Source organism: Furipterus horrens, unplaced genomic scaffold, assembly GCF_987537825.1.
Source record: "Furipterus horrens unplaced genomic scaffold, mFurHor1.1.pri manual_scaffold_6, whole genome shotgun sequence".
Lineage (NCBI taxonomy): Eukaryota > Metazoa > Chordata > Mammalia > Chiroptera > Furipteridae > Furipterus > Furipterus horrens.
In genome coordinates, this window is record NW_028327176.1 from 180,974,241 (window position 1) to 180,992,128 (window position 17,888).

The following is a 17,888-nucleotide window of genomic DNA, read 5'->3' on the forward strand; positions in this document are numbered from 1 at the left end:
TCATAGTTTTGATCCTCTTTCTTAAATAAGGCCCTTTAACATTTCATATAATAAGGGCTTGGTGATGATGAACTCCTTTAGCTTTACCTTGTTTGGGAAGCGCTTCATCTGCCCTTCCATTCTAAATGATGGCTTTGCTGGATAGAATAGTCTTGATTGTATGTCCTTGCCTTTCATCATTTTGAATACTTCTTGCCAGTCCCTTCTTGCCTGCAAAGTTTCTTTTGAGAAATCAGCTGATAGTCTTATAGGAACCCCTTGTAGGTAACTCTGCTTTTCTCTTGCTGCTTTTAAGATTCTTTCTCTTTAACCTTTGGCATTTTAATGATGATGTGTCCTGGTGTGGTCCTTTTTGGGTCTAGCTTGTTTGGGACTCTCTGTACTTCCTGGACTTGTATGTCTGTTTCCTTCACCAAATTTGAGTTTTCCTTCATTATTTTTCCACATAAGTTTTCAATTTCTTGCTCTTCTTCTCTTTCTTCTGTCACCCCTGTGATTAGGATGTTGGCACATTTAAAGTTGTCCCAGAGGTTCCTAAGCCTCTCCTCCTTTTTTTCAATTCTTGTTTCTTCATTCTGTACTGGTTGACTGTTTTTTTCTTTCTTATGTTCCAAATCATTGATTTGAACCCTGGTTTCCTTCCCTTCACCATTGGTTTTGTGTGGATTTTCCTTCGCTTCACTTAGCATAGCCTTCACTTCTTCTCTTATGCATTTGCCATACTCAAGCTAATTATTATTTTTCATTTTTAAAGATTATTTATTGTACTTTTCTAATGAGATCTGCTTGTTTTCTCATGGTAGAATAATCCCAAGCTGCCTTCTTATAGAAGTAGATCCAGGTGTCCTCACTTTCAGTTCAGTATCCTAAAAAATGAGACTGACATTGTCCAGGGACGGATCCCAAGAACATGTGTCGGTTTTTACAGCTTGGTAGGTTTCCCAAGCAGTTCATCATTCAAGCTACAAGACTGATTACTTATTTTCTTTTTTAAAAATCATAGGAAAATATTTTCACAAAATGTAATTGGCATATAAGAAAATGTATGTTTGATTTCTCTAAATAGTATAGTTTTCAACAACTTAATGTTAACTTTCATGTGGATTCAAATCAGTCTGTTTTATTTGTTGCATACGTCAAAATAGATGTAATCTAACCCACATTCTCTTCTAAAGTATCTATAAAATTTTACTTTAGAATACCTCATGCATTGTCCAAGCGTATTAGACTTTTTGGAGTAGAAGGGCTTATACTTTCAGAAGGTCGGATACGAATTAAATAGTAGTAAGTAGGTTAATTTAGTAGACTAGAGCCTTTAGAGAAGTAATAGTATAAAAATGCTATCTTTGGCCATAAAGTGGGTTTATCCAAACCGTAAAAATAATTAGTGAGTGACATTTGTCCACTTCAATAATAAAGATTATTTTCAAGTTAAAATTTTTGAAATTTCAAGTGTTTAAATTCACAGTATTTTGTTTTAATGTATCTTTGGGATTCTTGGCAAACTCTTGTTATAGAAATACCCATTTGTTTCCTCAAAGCTGCTTAAAGGTTAATTGACTGATATGGGTGAGTGAGTCCTCATGTTTACTAATATGTATTGCAGCTCTGTTGGTACACCAGAAGGCCAGAATGGAACGACTTCAAAGAGAACTTGAGATTCAAAAGAAAAAGCTGGATAAACTAAAATCTGAGGTCAATGAAATGGAAAATAATCTAACTCGAAGGCGCCTGAAAAGATCAAATTCCATATCCCAAATACCTTCAGTAAGTCTTCCTATTAACTGTTGTGCCCTCTCTCCTTGAACATGTAAATAAGCAATCTTATCAGAAGTGTAAGTTTAAAGCTCTTAATTCTTACTTGTTTTTCTGTTCTTACCTTCCCCTGCCAAACTTTCTTTTTTCTTAACTAATGACATGAGAATTCAATGTAGATCCATCTCACATGGAATTATCTTTCAGCTGGAAGAAATGCAGCAGTTGAGAAGTTGTAATAGACAACTCCAGATTGACATTGACTGCTTAACCAAAGAAATTGATCTTTTTCAAGCCCGAGGTAAAGTTCAGTGCCTACTCAGCAGAAATTCGTTGTATAAATATACCAGCTCTTTTCCTGTAGCTCAAAACAGATTTATCAGTCATAATCTTATTGTCTCAGATTTGACTTTGGAGCAAGATAGTGCTAAAGAACTGTTGGGTTTTTATTTTTGCTCTCCCCCCAAAAATATATTATGTGTTTAGTTGAGGAGTAATTTGGTACATTTTATATCCTTCAAATCTTCTTTAGTAATGTGCTAAAGGAAGACAGGGATTAGTATCTTTAGCTGCATTGTCAAAAATGTGCTATTACATATTAGTAAAATGCGTTACAATAATATTTATTAAAATTAAAGTGTATGTATTCATACATCTTTTTTTCCCTTTTACTTTTAAAGAATTATGCTTTTCAACACATAATTTAAAAGGCACCCTCACCCTAATGGCACTATCTTAATTGACAAATAGAGAACAAAATAAAAATATGGCTTATACATTTTTAGAGCAATGATAATTTATTATACTTGAGCTATTATTGACAAGTTATCATTGCTTATTATAGTAAAAAAAAAAAAGAGTTTGTAATTTAATTCAGTTCCACAGACAATTAAAAAGAAATTTTATAACTTAAACCTAACTCTGAAGTTGGAGAAATACTAGAAATATATAAAATGGAAAAGATAGGGAAGGAGAGAGAAACCAACAAGAGAGAAGTCCTTAATCACACTTTTGAGTGTGTGCCAGAATCCATTAAACTGACAGATGATTCATTTTATTTTCTTTTAAAACGTTAGTAAGCTGTTTATCTTGAAACATTCGTAGAAAATGCCATAATTTAACTTTGGCAAGAAAAAAAAAATTAGGGCGAGGCTAGAAACTATAATTCTGAACTTGTTCCTTTTGTTTAAAACGTGAACTATTGTATTACATCATTGCAAGGTTTTTATACTTGAGGCCAAGCTGTTTAGTTGCTTAAGGCCGTGTTTGGTCATTTAAAATTATAAATTTTTTCTATACAACTGGGGTCTGCTTCCAATTATATCATTGTCGTACTAGCATTACTTTGACTTCTCCCCCAATTCACCACTTAGACCTCTGTTATGAGTACTGTTATACCTACTGCAGGTGTTCTGAAATCCTTACATATAATTTGAGATTAGAGGTTACAAAATAATTGAAAAGCATTTCTGTGATTATTATTAGAGATAAAATATTTGCTTTTTAAAAAATAAAATATTTTTGAGCTATAAACATTGATATATTTACGTTTTATATATTTCAGGACCACATTTTAATCCCAGCGCTATTCATAACTTTTATGACAATATTGGATTTGTAGGTCCTGTGCCACCAAAACCCAAAGGTTAGTGTATCCATCAAGTGTGAAAACTGTTACCTTTTGAAAAGCAATATTTTAGAACATTGTATTTTTAGCAACCTTCCACTCTAGAAGTGCTTCAAATTTAGACATTCTTGGATGGATTCATTAGGAATACATTTGTTGATTTTTTTTTTTTTTTTTTTTTTACTTACATGCTGGGGTTGGGGAGAATGCAAAAGCTCTTAAAAAGTAAGAGATGTCCTTAGGATTCATTATACACCCCCAAAGATAGCAAGCTGGTTAAAAAAAAACATATCTGGTGAAAATTTTGTATTCTTTAAAATTTTAGACAAATGAGGAGGAGACCATAGGGAAGTGTATTTTTCATGGGTAGCCTGTTTAATTTTTGCATAATTCTGAATAATCAAATACTCTGAATTCCAAATGAGTGATTTTTGAAAACGATTTCCTACTATCATTTGACATCATTGATATTCATAGAGTATATGCTCTCCAAACTAGGAAATGTCAAAACATGTGTGTGCATTTTTTACTCCAGGCATTAAAAATAGGGGAATAAGACTATGTTACTGGTTCTTTGGTTTGTTACAAGAATTTTAATATTTTCATTCAGGAACCTATTCGCTTCCTCATTTTTGTTGAAGTATAATTTAATTAGGCTTAGCTAATCTTGATATATTTTTACTTGAATGTTTTTAAACATAGCTGGAATGTAATGAACTGTTACTACAGAGGAGCAGAGGTGAGGCCAGGGCATTTGGCACGGTTAGTGAGTATTCGGACACCGGGTGCTAATGGGTGCTAACCAAATCAGGAGACCAAGAAAACTGTGGCATAACCTAGCCCCTTGACGTAAGCAAAGTAGGTACTTCAGACTCAGACTGGGTTGCCTCTACATAATCATTTTATTCTTTCAAAAACTAGAATTTTTCTCATAAAAATTTCTTGTTTTGTTTCAACATAATCTAGTACTTGTGTTGAGGGTAGGGGAGAGGTGGAATATGGACAAAATAAGATTGGTCTTAACAGTAATGGAAGCAGGAATATGAGGGTTTATTTGTTATTCTCTCTACTTTTGTGCATATGTTTGAAATTTTCTATGGTAAAAAAGAAAAAAAGTCATTTCTTGAAAGCGTTTTTACAAGATATGGTAGCTTGTATGCTGGCTATTTTTGGAAAAATAACAAATCAATCATTTTTGCCTTAAGGCTAAAATGAGGAGTTACTAGTTTCATTAAGGAGGTTTATTTAGTTCTTAAAATCAGATTTGTTTCACAATGCGGTTTTTTTTTAACAGCTGAAATTACAAATCCTCTCTCACAATGGAACTTCCGCGTTTTTCAATTCTGATGGTGTAGTTTCCAAATACCTCTACTGAAAAGATTCATAGCTCGATAAGTACCAAATGAAATTGTGCAGATGTAAGAAAACCATTGGAGATTTTTTAATTTTTTTTAAAAAGTGTCCTCTATTAATTACCTTAGATATTAAATGATTAAGAAGATGCCAGTGTTTAAATAGATTGAAGTGTTATTATACATTAAGTGGTCCCTCCTACTTAAAAAACCTTCATAGTTAAACAAAAAGGATAGACTGTTTTACTAAAAATGAGCCAGGTGAGAATGTTTTCTAACATCTGAGTGAGACCAGGTTTCTAGTAAGCAGCAGGATGGTACTCCAGATTAGATCATTCTGTAATGTGTTGCCCAAGTATGGAGTATGAAACAAATTCAGATGTAACTATTTATTTTAATGTGTTTTTTTAAGATTTTATTTATTTTTAGAGAGAGGGCAAAGGAGGGAGGAAAGAGAGGGAGAGAAACATCAATGTGTGTTTGCCTCTCGTATGCCCCCAACTGGGGACCTGGCCCGCAACCCAGGCATGTGCCCTGACTAGGAACTGAACCGGCGACCCTTTGGTTCACAGGCCGGTGCTCAATCCACTGAGCCACACCAGCCAGGGCTGCTTTTAAAATATTTTCAGGTTGCTCCTACATGTGGCAAAAATTGTGAGGATGCCTAAAAATTGTGACCAATGCCTAAAGTTGGGAATTTTGCAATAAAATACCCTTGAAGACTAATCAGTAAATAAGCTACTGCTAAATAGGTGCAGAGTACCCAACAGCACTTAAATATCTTAAATTTGTATAAAAGCTTCCTATATTTTCATCTAATAGTCTTTTAAAACAGCAGAAAATATATCATTCAGTTACCATCTCAGTAACTGAATGATAGTAGATGGAATTTGCAAATTAATATACATTGTTTCAATGGTTTGAATCATTAAATTATAAACCTTGACAGAAGACATGTTCCCAAAAATAATTTGTAGAATACTATTATAAATTTATAATGGAATTTCTTCCCATAAAAGTTCCATAAATGTAATTTTGTTTAGCCACAACCTTGAAGAAGTGTAATTATTCCTCATATTTAAGATACCTCTATACATTCAAACACTCTAGAATGCTGGCCTCTTAAAGCTACAGTGACTTTATCAGTAGAAAGATTAGACATAGAGGATATGTGATTTATCTAAGATCACAGAGCAAAGAAATCAGGAGATGGTTGCAGAGCCAGGTGCAGAACTCCATTCTCACACCTCTCGATCTGGTGTTCTTTCTACTGTTTAAAATGAAAAATAAAATATGGTAAAGTTTTTACCCTGATTAACTTCTCCAAGGGTCTTTTGATAGTTAAATAAGATTATAGAAATTAGTTCATCTTTATACTTTGTGTTATGACTTACATTTTCAGCAGATAGAGAACATTTAACAAAAATGTTAATACCTGATATAGAAAACAGAAATACAAATACTACCTCAGTGAAACTCTAATGAGATATGAATTCACTATCAGTATTGTATTGGGACACCTTTTCACAATCTTAGGTGACATAATAAGAATATTTGCTATCAGTTACCATATGAATTGCTTTCCCTTTTCTCCTGCCATAAATTGGGGGAAATGATGCTCTTTTCTCCTTTAAGAAGATACTGAGGCAACTCCATCATGTCCATGTTTCCATTCCCCAGCGGAGAAGGACCCGCGGGATGGAAGTGGGTGAGGACCAAGCGTGTGTGTCAGTTTCAGTTAGGTGCTTCCCTTGGTTAGCCACTGGCTTTGTGCTCTGCAGTACAAATAGTGTTTAAAGTTGTCAGCAGTTTATGACTTTGTGATTTTGGCTTCTAAAGCAATTCTTTTGCTTCCTTACAGATCAAAGGTCCACCATCAAAACACCAAAGACTCAAGATACAGAAGATGATGAGGGGGCTCAGTGGAATTGTACTGCCTGTACTTTTTTGAACCATCCAGCCTTAATCCGCTGTGAACAGTGTGAGATGCCGAGACATTTCTGAGCCAAAAGGCCTTCTGTCTTCTCCAGAACCATATCTGAAGTTCAAGAAACAAGTGTGTCATCAGGGGAAAGTTTCACTGCTACATAGGATTTTGTCAAATTGATGGTGTGACAAGATGGTGTTGTGCTAATGTTAAGTGTCAGCCCACGGAGCTAATAATACCTCAGTCTAATGTCATGGGCAGTTGAAATCCATCACGTGAAAGGTAATCTGCTGAAAGACTTGGTTGCCCGCTGCCTAACCATGTTCAGTGTTACCAGTAGCCCATCGCGGATAATTCTCACTATGTTAATGCCTAGGTGTTCCCAATACCTTGTCCCCTCATGTCACTACTGAATTTTGACAGGAGGAAGGAAGAATATGATGGCTTTTTTTTTTTTTTTTAAGCTTTCAGTGAAACACTACAAACATGAAGAAAAGGAACAAGGTTTAACTATTTAAAAACTGTTTGCTGCCGCATAGTGCCAACGGATAGGGGAAGAACTTCACAAATCTGTGGTACTCTTGGCCTTGTCTTTGTCTTCCCTGAAAACGTCTCCACTCTGAAGCCAGCATCTAGGGTCTAAAGATGAAAAGGAAAGCAGCATGCATTGTCTGTACAAACATGCAGTGAATATCCCAAAGCTTTTCCTACTGTACAGATCTCTCAAGTCTGCTTTAAGCAATTTCTTTTCTCCTTTATTATTTTCTTATATTTCTATATGTATAGTGTAATAGTCTTTTGTTAACTAATTTTCTTTTTTCCTTTTAGTGATTAAGCACGATCATGTCCCGTTTTAAGCCTTACCCAAAAGAAACAATGCCTTAAAATAAAAAAGCATTAATGAAATGAAACTATGCACAAAATAACTTTCCTCTACTTATTCTGTACTTTGCCCTCATGAGTGCCGATATCCTGTGAAGACATACAGATGCTGCACAGTGAATTGCAGAAAATATCACAAGACTTCTGTCAATAGGTCACACTATATACTGACTTTAGCGGTGGGTGATGCAACACAGTGTTTTATCTTCCCCAGGGAAGCTTAAAACAAGAGATTTTTAACCCACTGACAGAGCAACAAGGTTAAACTTGCCTCATCGGCCCGGTGTCCCGCAGATCTTTCCCAAGAGTTACTATTGGGAAAGCACAGTTTCAGAACCAGCAACAGCAGCAGCACCTACAATGCCCGCCCCCCTTGTTTTGAGAGAGAGAGAGCGAAGTTTAAATGCTTTACTGTTGGGGCAATTCACTTCTACACCTGACTTGGTGGCAGTATCATGTGTATTTATAAAACAAGGCTAGTCATGTTTAGGACAACTGAAGAAAAGCTGGAAAAAAGAAAAACAAGCAAACTTGAACACTGAAGCAACCTCAAGCATCTCTTTATTTTGATGATATATTTTTATAAGGAAAATAAGTATTCAGATGATCAGGAATGTATATAACTAAATAAAATCAAGAAAAAATAACAGTATGCCTTTAAAAAGACAGAATTATGAAATTATATATCAGTGCTTAGAATGGGGCTAACAAGTGCTGAAATGTAGCAGAAGGTAGGAGATGTAGACTGTCACCCACTGTAAATGTTTGCAAATGAATATTTTTAAATAAACAGGATTATTACAGGTGATCTGTATGAAGGCCAGAGCCTCGACTTCCAGGCTTTGCGTTATGTATATGGGGAGAGATACGACAATCCTAGTGAATTAGACAGTAGACCCAAAGCCCTTACATTTGGTGCATTTTGCTTTAAAAATAGGCCTTGTTTTTCAGCTTCATCTGCAGTTCTATGTGAAGATTGATAAATCAGTTTTTACCTGTTTTATTAATAAAACGTAATTTGGATATCTTGAGTTGATGGTTTTGTGATTTAGCTGGGTAAACTATCTTTGTAACAGATAAGTTATTTATAAAAATTAAAAAACTTATATTCTAATGTGAATTCTGTGACTTGTTTTTAAGGTTTGTGGGACAGGAGATAATTTATGTTAATTGAAACCAGAGAAAACTCATTCTCTAGAGTCTTCTCATGACATCATGGCATTCAACTGCATTTCTTGAATTATTTGTATGAATCTCCCTAGGCTTTTTAACTGATGAAAGAAACCGTGTTTCAGCTGAGCAAGAAAAATGAATATACCTTCTTTTATCATAATTTGTTATTGCTTTTCCTTTCCTTTCTTTTGGGACTTTTAAAGTTTACCCTATTGTTGAAAACGTGATTTCTTGGGTCGTTTAGCCTGAGTAGTCATTTAGTTAATATTCACTCTTGCATAACGTATAGGTGCTGAGGAAGGTGGTATTTCTTTTGAAGAGAACCTTTATATTGAGTGTTAAAAGAATTAGGAATCAGTTTTTCTGAGCTTGATAAAAACAAAGTAGCACTTACTGATTTTTAAGACATCACTGCAGAAAACCCTGCCTTGCCTTAACTAGTCTTTTGAACCGAGTGGGACAGAAATACTCTTTACTGGGGAATACGAGGCCTGGACATGTTGGTGGACTGGGAACCACCTTTAAGGAATTACTGCACTAAAATACAATGACAAGTACTAAGGACTTCAGCTGGGAAGATGACTTCTGTTCCTAGTCACTGTCTTTGGGTGCTGACGTTCTCTGTATTTTAAGGGAAGGTAGATAGTTAGCAAGCAGTTCATGTAAACTGGACTTCTCAGGAGAGGTTTTATGTTAGCAAACTGTCGACCAGTATCTACTCTCGTAACTAATACGTTTTACAAAGGTGCATGTGATATGGCAGATTTTTGTGGAAAAAAATGAAAAAAAAATTTTCTTAATCATTTTTTAAAATATCCTGGATTCATCTACAGTCTACTTATATTAATAGACTTTGTTTTGGAGAAATGAAGTTATGCGGAAAACCATAGATAGTGCTAAACTATTCTGGCTGTTAACTTTAAACTTATATTTTAACCAAAATATTTATAAATAGCAAAGTTAACTGACATTTCAAAGTTTTCTCCTCCCCAGTTTAATGTTGATGGGAAATTCTAGCGCGTAATAATAGGTTTAAGAACTGAACAGTGTAAGATAGACTATTCATTCCACGAGTAATTGAAGTAGACTGTGTTGCCTCAGAAAATATTAAATCTGTAGTGGCACGGAAGGCCATTCCAGATGTAATATCTGCATGCTGGGTTTCGGCATTAGCTTCCCATGTAATATCACAAAATACTTCTATTTCCCTATGACAAGTGAGCGTATTCGGGCTCCAGTTTTCAAAAGCTACAATTATATTCATTTCACTTGAAGATAAAATGGCTCCACGCTGTGTTTTAATTTTCATTGCTTCCATCTGAAAATATAATTAGGCAACTGAGAAAAGAAAGGACTTTTTCCAAAGAAAACACACTGTTGTAGCTTTGTATTTGTTGAGTTGGGTTTTTCCCCTCTACGTAGCAAGCTGTTTGGATTTCCTTTTTGTAATGGAGTGTAGTTAATCATATAAAAATGCTTGGGCCCTAGCTGGTGTGGTTCAGTTGGGTAGAGCATTGTCTGATGATCAAAAGATTGCGGGTTCAATTCCCAGTCAGAGCACATACCTGGGTTAAGGGTTCAATCCTCCATCTGGGCGTGTGCAACCCTTGGTATTAGCACGCACAGTCCCAGGTCTGTGCGCATGTGGGAGGCAATTGATCAGTGTGTTTCTCTCCCTTCCTTTCTAAAAAGCGATGGAAACAAGTGTCCTCAGGTGAGAATGGAAAAAGAAAAGCTTGGTAATGCATTGTATTTGTAACTATAAATTTCATCCTGTATTACTGGTTCAAAAATAGAATTCCATGTTCTAGTACAATAGTTTATTGATTTATCTAGTTGCTTGCAAAGGTTAAGAAAGCAATTGCATTTTTAGCACTGTGGCATGTTGTACCCCAGATAGACCCCACAAATCTCAAGAGTCAGGACAACTGAAGTTCACATGTATCTGCTCTGTAACCCTGGTATACTTTCTTGTATTTTGTTTCTCTGCATGGTAAGCATGCAGGGTGTTCGGGGACTAATGTGAAAGTACCTGGGCCAACCCTTCCCTCACTAGGAACTGGATTGTCTTAAGACAGCAGCCCATGTTCTTGCATAAAGGGGTCGTAAGGCTTTTTTCTCAGCAGTGTTAATCAACAAATGGTTAAGTTTGCTCTTTCTCTGAATTGGTCTAGGGATATCTGAATAGATCATAATTTAGTATTTCAGATACTATAATTGAATTCTCTACCTTATCAGAAGGCTGCTTGCTTTGCAAAGATAAAATTACACTGACCGAAAGATCTGTTACATGTCCAACTACCTCAAGAAGGTATATTTTATGGTGGAGCATAACAAATTATTTCTCCAGGAAAATAACCACCTTCTTCAAACAACTTCAGTGTTTGCACAACTGCACATTTGTTTGAAGCCTAAAACTGACCCAAGGTACACTTCATTCTAGCCTCTTGTCTTTCCAGGCCTTCTTTATCTCCTTTTTCTTCCTTTTCAGAGGGCAGGAGTACATTCTTCCTCTGACCTCAGCTACGTAACAGAGCCATTACAACTCACTGGTCTGCATTCCAGAAATGTTTATTGCACAGTGAACAAATACTGCCGTATCTTCACTATGGAAATGCTTTCCAGTGATGTGAAAAAGAGAAGGACTTTGACTCCCACCCAAGAGCCCACTCATCAGTTCTCAGTAGGCTTAGTGCCTTTTCACATTCTGATGTAATGGGGTCTCCTCCCTCCAGCTTACTCATACCTTGGCGCCCTGCAGCTGGAAGGAAGAGGTAACACCAAGTCCACACTCTCCTGCTTAGAAATCTAACGACTGGGCGAACTCGTAAGACTAGTCTGATCCTTACCTACCTCTTCAGGATAGTTCATTGCTTTCCAACAGAATACTCTTTAACACTAAATTGGCCTAATCACTTCCATTCATCTTGCACATTGCCATTAACATACTTTTGTCCATCCCCTTCCCCATCTCTCTACTTCAGTTTAACCTTCAAGGATCAGGCCAGGGGGCAAGCTTATGAGACATTTCCAAACTGCATCTTCTTGTAGCACTTGTATTTTCTGCCCACTTGGCATTCATTGCTACTTTGACCCACCCATTGACATGATGTGATAGGTGTTATGACACCCTTTGTGTCCCCCACGGTAAAGACCCTTATGCATAGTAAGAGGTCAGTAAGTATTGACAGTGATAATGATTCTTGAGGGCGGAGTTTATTTCTAACATTTAATTCCAAGTTAATCAGTGGTACAGCCATTTTGAACTTGGTGTATATTTCCCCATTGAACCAATATTATAGGTTTCCAGGCCAACCCACTAAGGAACTGGAATGCTTTGCATATGAAACACGGAAATAAGGTACAGTACTATTGGGATATGTTACTGTAACAGTGAGCTGAGAATATATCTGTTATCTTCCGTGTGGTTCTGGTAGAGAGTGAAAGAGGAGAGACCTTTGTAGATATTCTGGAAAGTTCAGAAATTGGCATTGGAGATTGAGGTTCCTGATTCTGTTAACACCCGATTTTACTTCAAAGCTTAAACAACAAGGATCAATTTCTTTTCTTTTTTCTTACCTTTTTTTGTTTTTTCAAAATTAAAGCAGAGAGAGATGGGGATTATTTTTCCTGAGAAAACTGGTCATGAAAAAAGGAAAGAAAGGAGAAAATTGAATGATAAGTGTGTGTTAACCCTCTCCTCTTTCCCAAGAAAGATGTGCAAAGTCAGGCTTCTGGCTGAAGGAGCAGTAGAAAGCAGGGACTATGTATATCTGTGAATTGGGTATGTGTAACCAAGACTCTGTATGACAGCTACCATGAGACCAGTCTACATTTTATTGTGTGAATTAGCTTCAAGTCTTAATTACTACCTTTTGGGGTTTTAATAGCATGATCTCACAAACCCTTTTGCTGAAGTGCCAGATTCTTTTCAAAATAGGACAGTCCACACGTTTAAGAACACTAACTTACCCAGGCGACCAAGCTCTGCTAAGCTACTAAAATGAGAAGCAGTTTTATTTCAGTGAATGTTAATAGGTGATTTTTGTTAATATTGGGAAGTTTCCCAAAGCACAACTGCTTAAATGACAAAAAGAGCAAAGTTTTTAAAAACTGCCACCTGTATTCCTCCTTATTAACCACAAACTTCTTTTTCTTCTGTTCCTGACAGTTAAGATGCTACGGTCGGATGCAATAGCTTCACATTACATGAAACAAACGGCCCCCACATTCTAAGACAAGTGAAACAAAAAAAAACGAGGAGAACTCACTGAAACCTTAAACTCATTCTTTTCCTCTGAGCTTACGTGCTTGGCATCTACATTTGCTACAGTGCAGAGACCTTGAGACACACCTCCCCTTAGAGCTGTATAAAGCTTTCATTTTCATAGCATTTTGACACAACCATCTGTCCACATATAAAAGGACTTATTGCTGTAATGAGTTACATTGAGTGTTTTCCCAGTTTTCTACAGGCATGATACTGAGGGAAAACATTCCCTGTCATTCTTAGTGCGTGTAATTAACCCTTCCGCTTTCTCTTTTCAGAATTGAATAACTATCTTTACAGTCTTTCTTCATACAATCTATTTTCCTTCCCTTGGGGACCAGCTTCCTCTTCTGTGTTTTATGAATTATGATTGGACATTGGACCTTTGGCCTCCTGATTCGTTCAGTAAACGGGCTGAATGCTTGCTCTCTGGTTCTTGCACGTCGTGTGCTTTTGGTTAGGCGTTAGGGGCAGATTGGAGGTTTCCCAGTGGGGCGTCGCCCGTCCCAGCCGACTTTAGGATTGTGCAACCCAGTCCCTCCCTCTGGTTTTCGCCTTCGTTGTGTGCGCTTTTTTTAATCCACCAGTGATTTTACTTCGTGGCTATTGGCTTAATGCTATTTTTATAGAATTATTTTTTCTAATGTAGGTTATTTAAACTTTTAGTTTCTTCTTGATTGTTAACAGTTCATTCTAAGTTAATCCTTCTCTACATAGCCGAGCAGTTTCTCAGGAGGTCTGTATGTCACTCACCAAGAAACAGCAGAATGGCCGCGGTGACGCTTAGCCGAGGACCAGGCCTTCGGTCCTGCGGTAAGTGTCAGACCATCTCTACATAGCACATCCCGACATGAGACTGTTCACCTAAGTGGGCAAGACCGTGCTTCCCTAGCCCGGTCATGCGCATGGCAAGCAGAAAGCCGCTGCCTCACATTCCACTTAACCTCTTTCTCTCAAAGGGAATCAAGTTGATTTGACAAGATTTTGTATATGATCTTTAAAAATACGATTAACACATGCTTATTACTCTGCTAGGCACTGTTCTAAATGCTTTACAAATACTCTCTTATAATCCTCCTAACAACCCAGAGGTGGATTGTACGCTGTCCCCATGTGACAGAAGAGGAATGGAGGCGAAGAGAGGCTGAGGAACTCACCGCAGGTGACACAGAATTCAAGGTGGAGCAATGTGACCACTCCAGTGTGCTTTCAGCCACTACGATGCATTGCCTTCAGCCTCTCCTGGGGACTGCAGATTGATTTTTATTTCTCTTTATTCCAAGGTAGCTAACATGTTATCACCTCCCAGTCTCTAACGTCATCTACATTTCAAGTTTTGCTACTTCCTCCTTTTCCTAGTCTTCCTCATTGTATTCTTATGTGTGTTAGACAACATAGGAGATAAATAACTACCTTAGAGAGCTTACAAAAGGGAAATCAGGATCCGTGTGTCAGCAGTCTATTCTCGGATCCCATAGTTTGTGAATTTGCCTCACTGTAGTCATTCGTGGACGGGCCTAAAATGGTGAAAATTTTGAGCTGCCTCACACGTCCCCACCGAGGTCAAAGAGGCTGACAATACTCTGCATTCTTTTTTCAAAAGCTCCTGCTGTATACAAGTGCCCTTTAAGGTCTATAGTGCCACATTTGTGTGTTTGTTTGTTTTGGAGGGGGTTTGGTTTACATCTTCTTGCTTTTTGTTGGTGGTTTTGCTGTTTAAAATAGCCTAAGGCGTAGTGCTGAAGGGCTGGCTAGTGTTGTGAAGCTCAGGAAGTCTGTGACAGGCATTCAGAGAAAATGGGCAGGCAAGATCAGCTTCATTCCGTTGTGAGTCACAGCGCAGCCTGAGAGTTCAGTGTTTGTGAACCAACAATATATGTTAAATAAGGCATCTAGAAACAGAAACACAGAAAAACAAGGTTATGTATTGATTGGTTAATGAAAATGTGACCAGAGGGTTGTGGGAACCTAACCCTGTATTTTCCTAAGAGTCATAAATAGTTTAGTATTGGCTAACTCAGTGTCTGTGCAAATTTTATAGACTGTCGGCAGCCGTCCGTCTCGAGAGGATGGTGTAGCTTCTTAAGAGTCTATCTGCACCGCCAAGAATGGTTGTGCAGTCCGACTCGGGAGTGACACGGTATCTGTCTCCTCCCGTGTTGAATCGACATCTTGCGATGATGCTGGAGTGTCCTCTCCAGTGAAGCTGAAGCTACAGAGCCTGGGCAGGGTGATATGGAGGGTCTGCTGTTGCCCATGCAGCAGACCCCCCCTCTCTTCGCAGCTGAAGGGTCCAAGGGAAAGACGGAGTCAATACAGCTTGGTTTCAGGTGCGCCGCAGGAGTTGCCGGTGTTGACTACAACGTCAAACCGCCTTAGGGACTCCGGCTCCGGATTTTCTGTCGGGGTTTACTCCCTTAGCCTTTCCCCTGAAGAGGTATGCCGCAAGGCAGTGGAGGTTTTTTGGAGTCAGAGTTTTCCTTCTCTGATGTGCCCTGACTGGAAGATCGAACCAGCGACACTTAGCTCACAGGCCGACGCTCAATCCACTGAGCCAAACCAGCCAGGGGGGTTTATAGACCATAACTACTATAAATAACGAGAATCAGCTGAAATTACAGCATAAGGCAAGTGCTGTACAGAGACACAAAGTTCAGGCAAGGAAGAGATGACTTCCAATGGTTGAGTCAGGGACAATGTATGCAAGGGAGGCTTTTGCGATGGGGCTCAGTGACAGGTGAGAATTGACAGGTGTGGGAAGCTATTTCAAATGCAGAGAACAAGGAGCCACAGTGGAGCCTAGAAACTATGGGGCACTTCAGAGATTTGCAGGTAACTTGCTTGACTGAAAAGTGAGTACAGGTTAAGAAGATAAGCAGGGAAGGTAATTTGAATCATTTTGTGGAGGGACAATTAAGAGTATACTTAATTTGATAGGCAAATATGAGCCATATTTGCTCGAGAGAAATGAAAAAAATGTAAGTACATAAAGACTTGAACATGACTGTTGAAAGCAGCTGTAGTCAAAGTAGCAAAAAAACTGGAACAACCTAAATGTCCATCAGTCGGTGAAACGATAGCTTGTGGTCTGTCTATACATTGGAATGCTACCCAGCATTTTAGTGGAATAAATGCAATATAGATGGATCTCAAATGCATTATGCTGAATGACAGAAACCAGATACAGGAGTACATTCTCTATGAATATTTCGTTTGTATGAAATTATAGAAAGGGAAAAACAAGTCGATAGTGACAGAAAGCAGAGTGGTGGGATAGGATTTACTAGAAAGGACACAAGGGAGCTTTTGGGGTGATGGATATATCACATATTGATTGTGGCAGTTATGTAGGCATATCCATTTGTCAAAACTCATTTTAAAATGGGTGCATTTTGCATTTAAAAATGATACAACTAGGAATGTACTTGATATAAATTAAACAATAAATTTGTTTTAAAAGAAGGTTCAGGAGAGGAAACATCTGATATGATTCAATACATATCCTGATCCTGATGAACAAACACGCGTGAAAAAGGTAAATAAAGAGAAAAGCAGAAAGAAAACAGGTTACCAACTAGATGTGTAGTAATGATCAGGAATAAGGTACAACCTGTCTTATCCAAAGCTAAACACTCACAGACATCATTCCATTTGAGGACATCCATTGTCTCTACTGTTGCTAACTTGTATTTTATTTACAATTTCATATTAGCAGTATGTATACTGATCCCTCTATAATATATCACCACTTTATATCCGGTGACCAATGTATCTGGTCAGCGTTCTTCCCAAACCATAACCCTACTGAATGAATGCCAAGAAGGGTAACTGGATGCGGTCACCCTGTGCTTAGGAGCATCATGTTGTCCTCTCTTCTAGGAAGCACAGTGTGGGATGGGTACATATTAGTACACATGAAGTGGCCGAGTGAGCTGTGCCGGGTGTCCACCAAGACCACACTGTCGTAGCACTCTGGTTCTTCTGCTCCTCCCAAGGGATCGTGCTTTCCTAGGATGCAAGGAGCTGCCCTGTTCTCATGTGCTCACACCCCCATGCAGCCACCGTCTGATGCTCCATAGAGGGTCCCCTGCGTCAGGAGTGGACACCCCATGGGCACCACCTCTCGCCTTCCCGAACCTCGAATTCTGACCAGGGGAGCTACCTATCTTTAGTTTTCCCAGTTTTGAGTGCCTTTTCATCAAAATTTGTGTTTAATTATAGGAATTCTCTTGTATATAATATAAATACCTGATTACAGTCTTTATGTAACATCTTATGCGGTCTGACAAATCCCAAACAACTATCAGATGTTTCTACTTTCTAGACTGAAACCTTCATTTAGAAATTTCATTTCTTTTTGCCAAGTGTTCTTCTGGATTCTGGGGCTACAACAGTGAGGACCCGGCTGAACCCTGTGCTCATCTGTCCCCTGGGATCTCATGGCGCTGGACTGTCATACTATTCACCTTGTCATGTTCCTTCCCTTTGTGTTGCCTGATGGTTTTGAGAGTGGTCTAGTCATTCAGTATCTTGGTTTCAGACTCTGATGCTGAAATTCAAAGGAATAAATTTCTAAGTGTGAGCAAATGATGCTTCTCTGACTCCTGCTTTTCTGATACATACAGTCCAGAGGTGTTGCTAAATGCACAAAAAATTAGCCCTTCATCCCTTCAGAACTGACATGAGTCGTGAAGCTGTCGGGGTGGGGTGGAAAGGGAGATGGGCAAGCAAACAGGTTTGGGGTTACCACTCCCTAACGCCTGGCAACCTTTGCTCTAGACGCCGCCCCAGGTGCACCTCGCACTTGGGTTGTGCTTAGCAGCATCGGATTTTAAGTTGGGTGGATTTCTAAGTCTGACATTTTTGGTTTCTTTCTCGCCATCTTTCCTTAAATGTTCTCTT

The 17,888-nt window shown here is 38.2% G+C and overlaps 1 protein-coding gene and 1 long non-coding RNA gene across 3 annotated transcripts in view; both read left to right on the forward strand.

The window, feature by feature from the left end:
- The window catches only part of TAB2 (TGF-beta activated kinase 1 (MAP3K7) binding protein 2), an 84,819-nt gene extending 76,253 nt beyond the window's left edge, over positions 1-8,566 (forward strand). For both annotated transcript variants that reach the window (XM_090279956.1, XM_090279957.1), the window contains 4 exons: positions 1,607-1,767; positions 1,963-2,056; positions 3,320-3,400; positions 6,596-8,566. In XM_090279956.1, coding sequence (XP_090136082.1) covers positions 1,607-1,767; positions 1,963-2,056; positions 3,320-3,400; positions 6,596-6,738 — 479 coding nt within the window. In that variant the 3' untranslated portion in view covers positions 6,739-8,566. The remainder of the gene's footprint in view (positions 1-1,606; positions 1,768-1,962; positions 2,057-3,319; positions 3,401-6,595) is intronic.
- A 4,953-nt stretch (positions 8,567-13,519) lies between these two features.
- Positions 13,520-17,573, forward strand: LOC150007915 (uncharacterized). Its single transcript, XR_016511859.1, has 3 exons — positions 13,520-13,799; positions 14,076-14,269; positions 17,352-17,573. It is a non-coding gene; the product is annotated as an uncharacterized LOC150007915 (long non-coding RNA).
- The last annotated feature ends 315 nt before the right edge of the window (positions 17,574-17,888 follow it).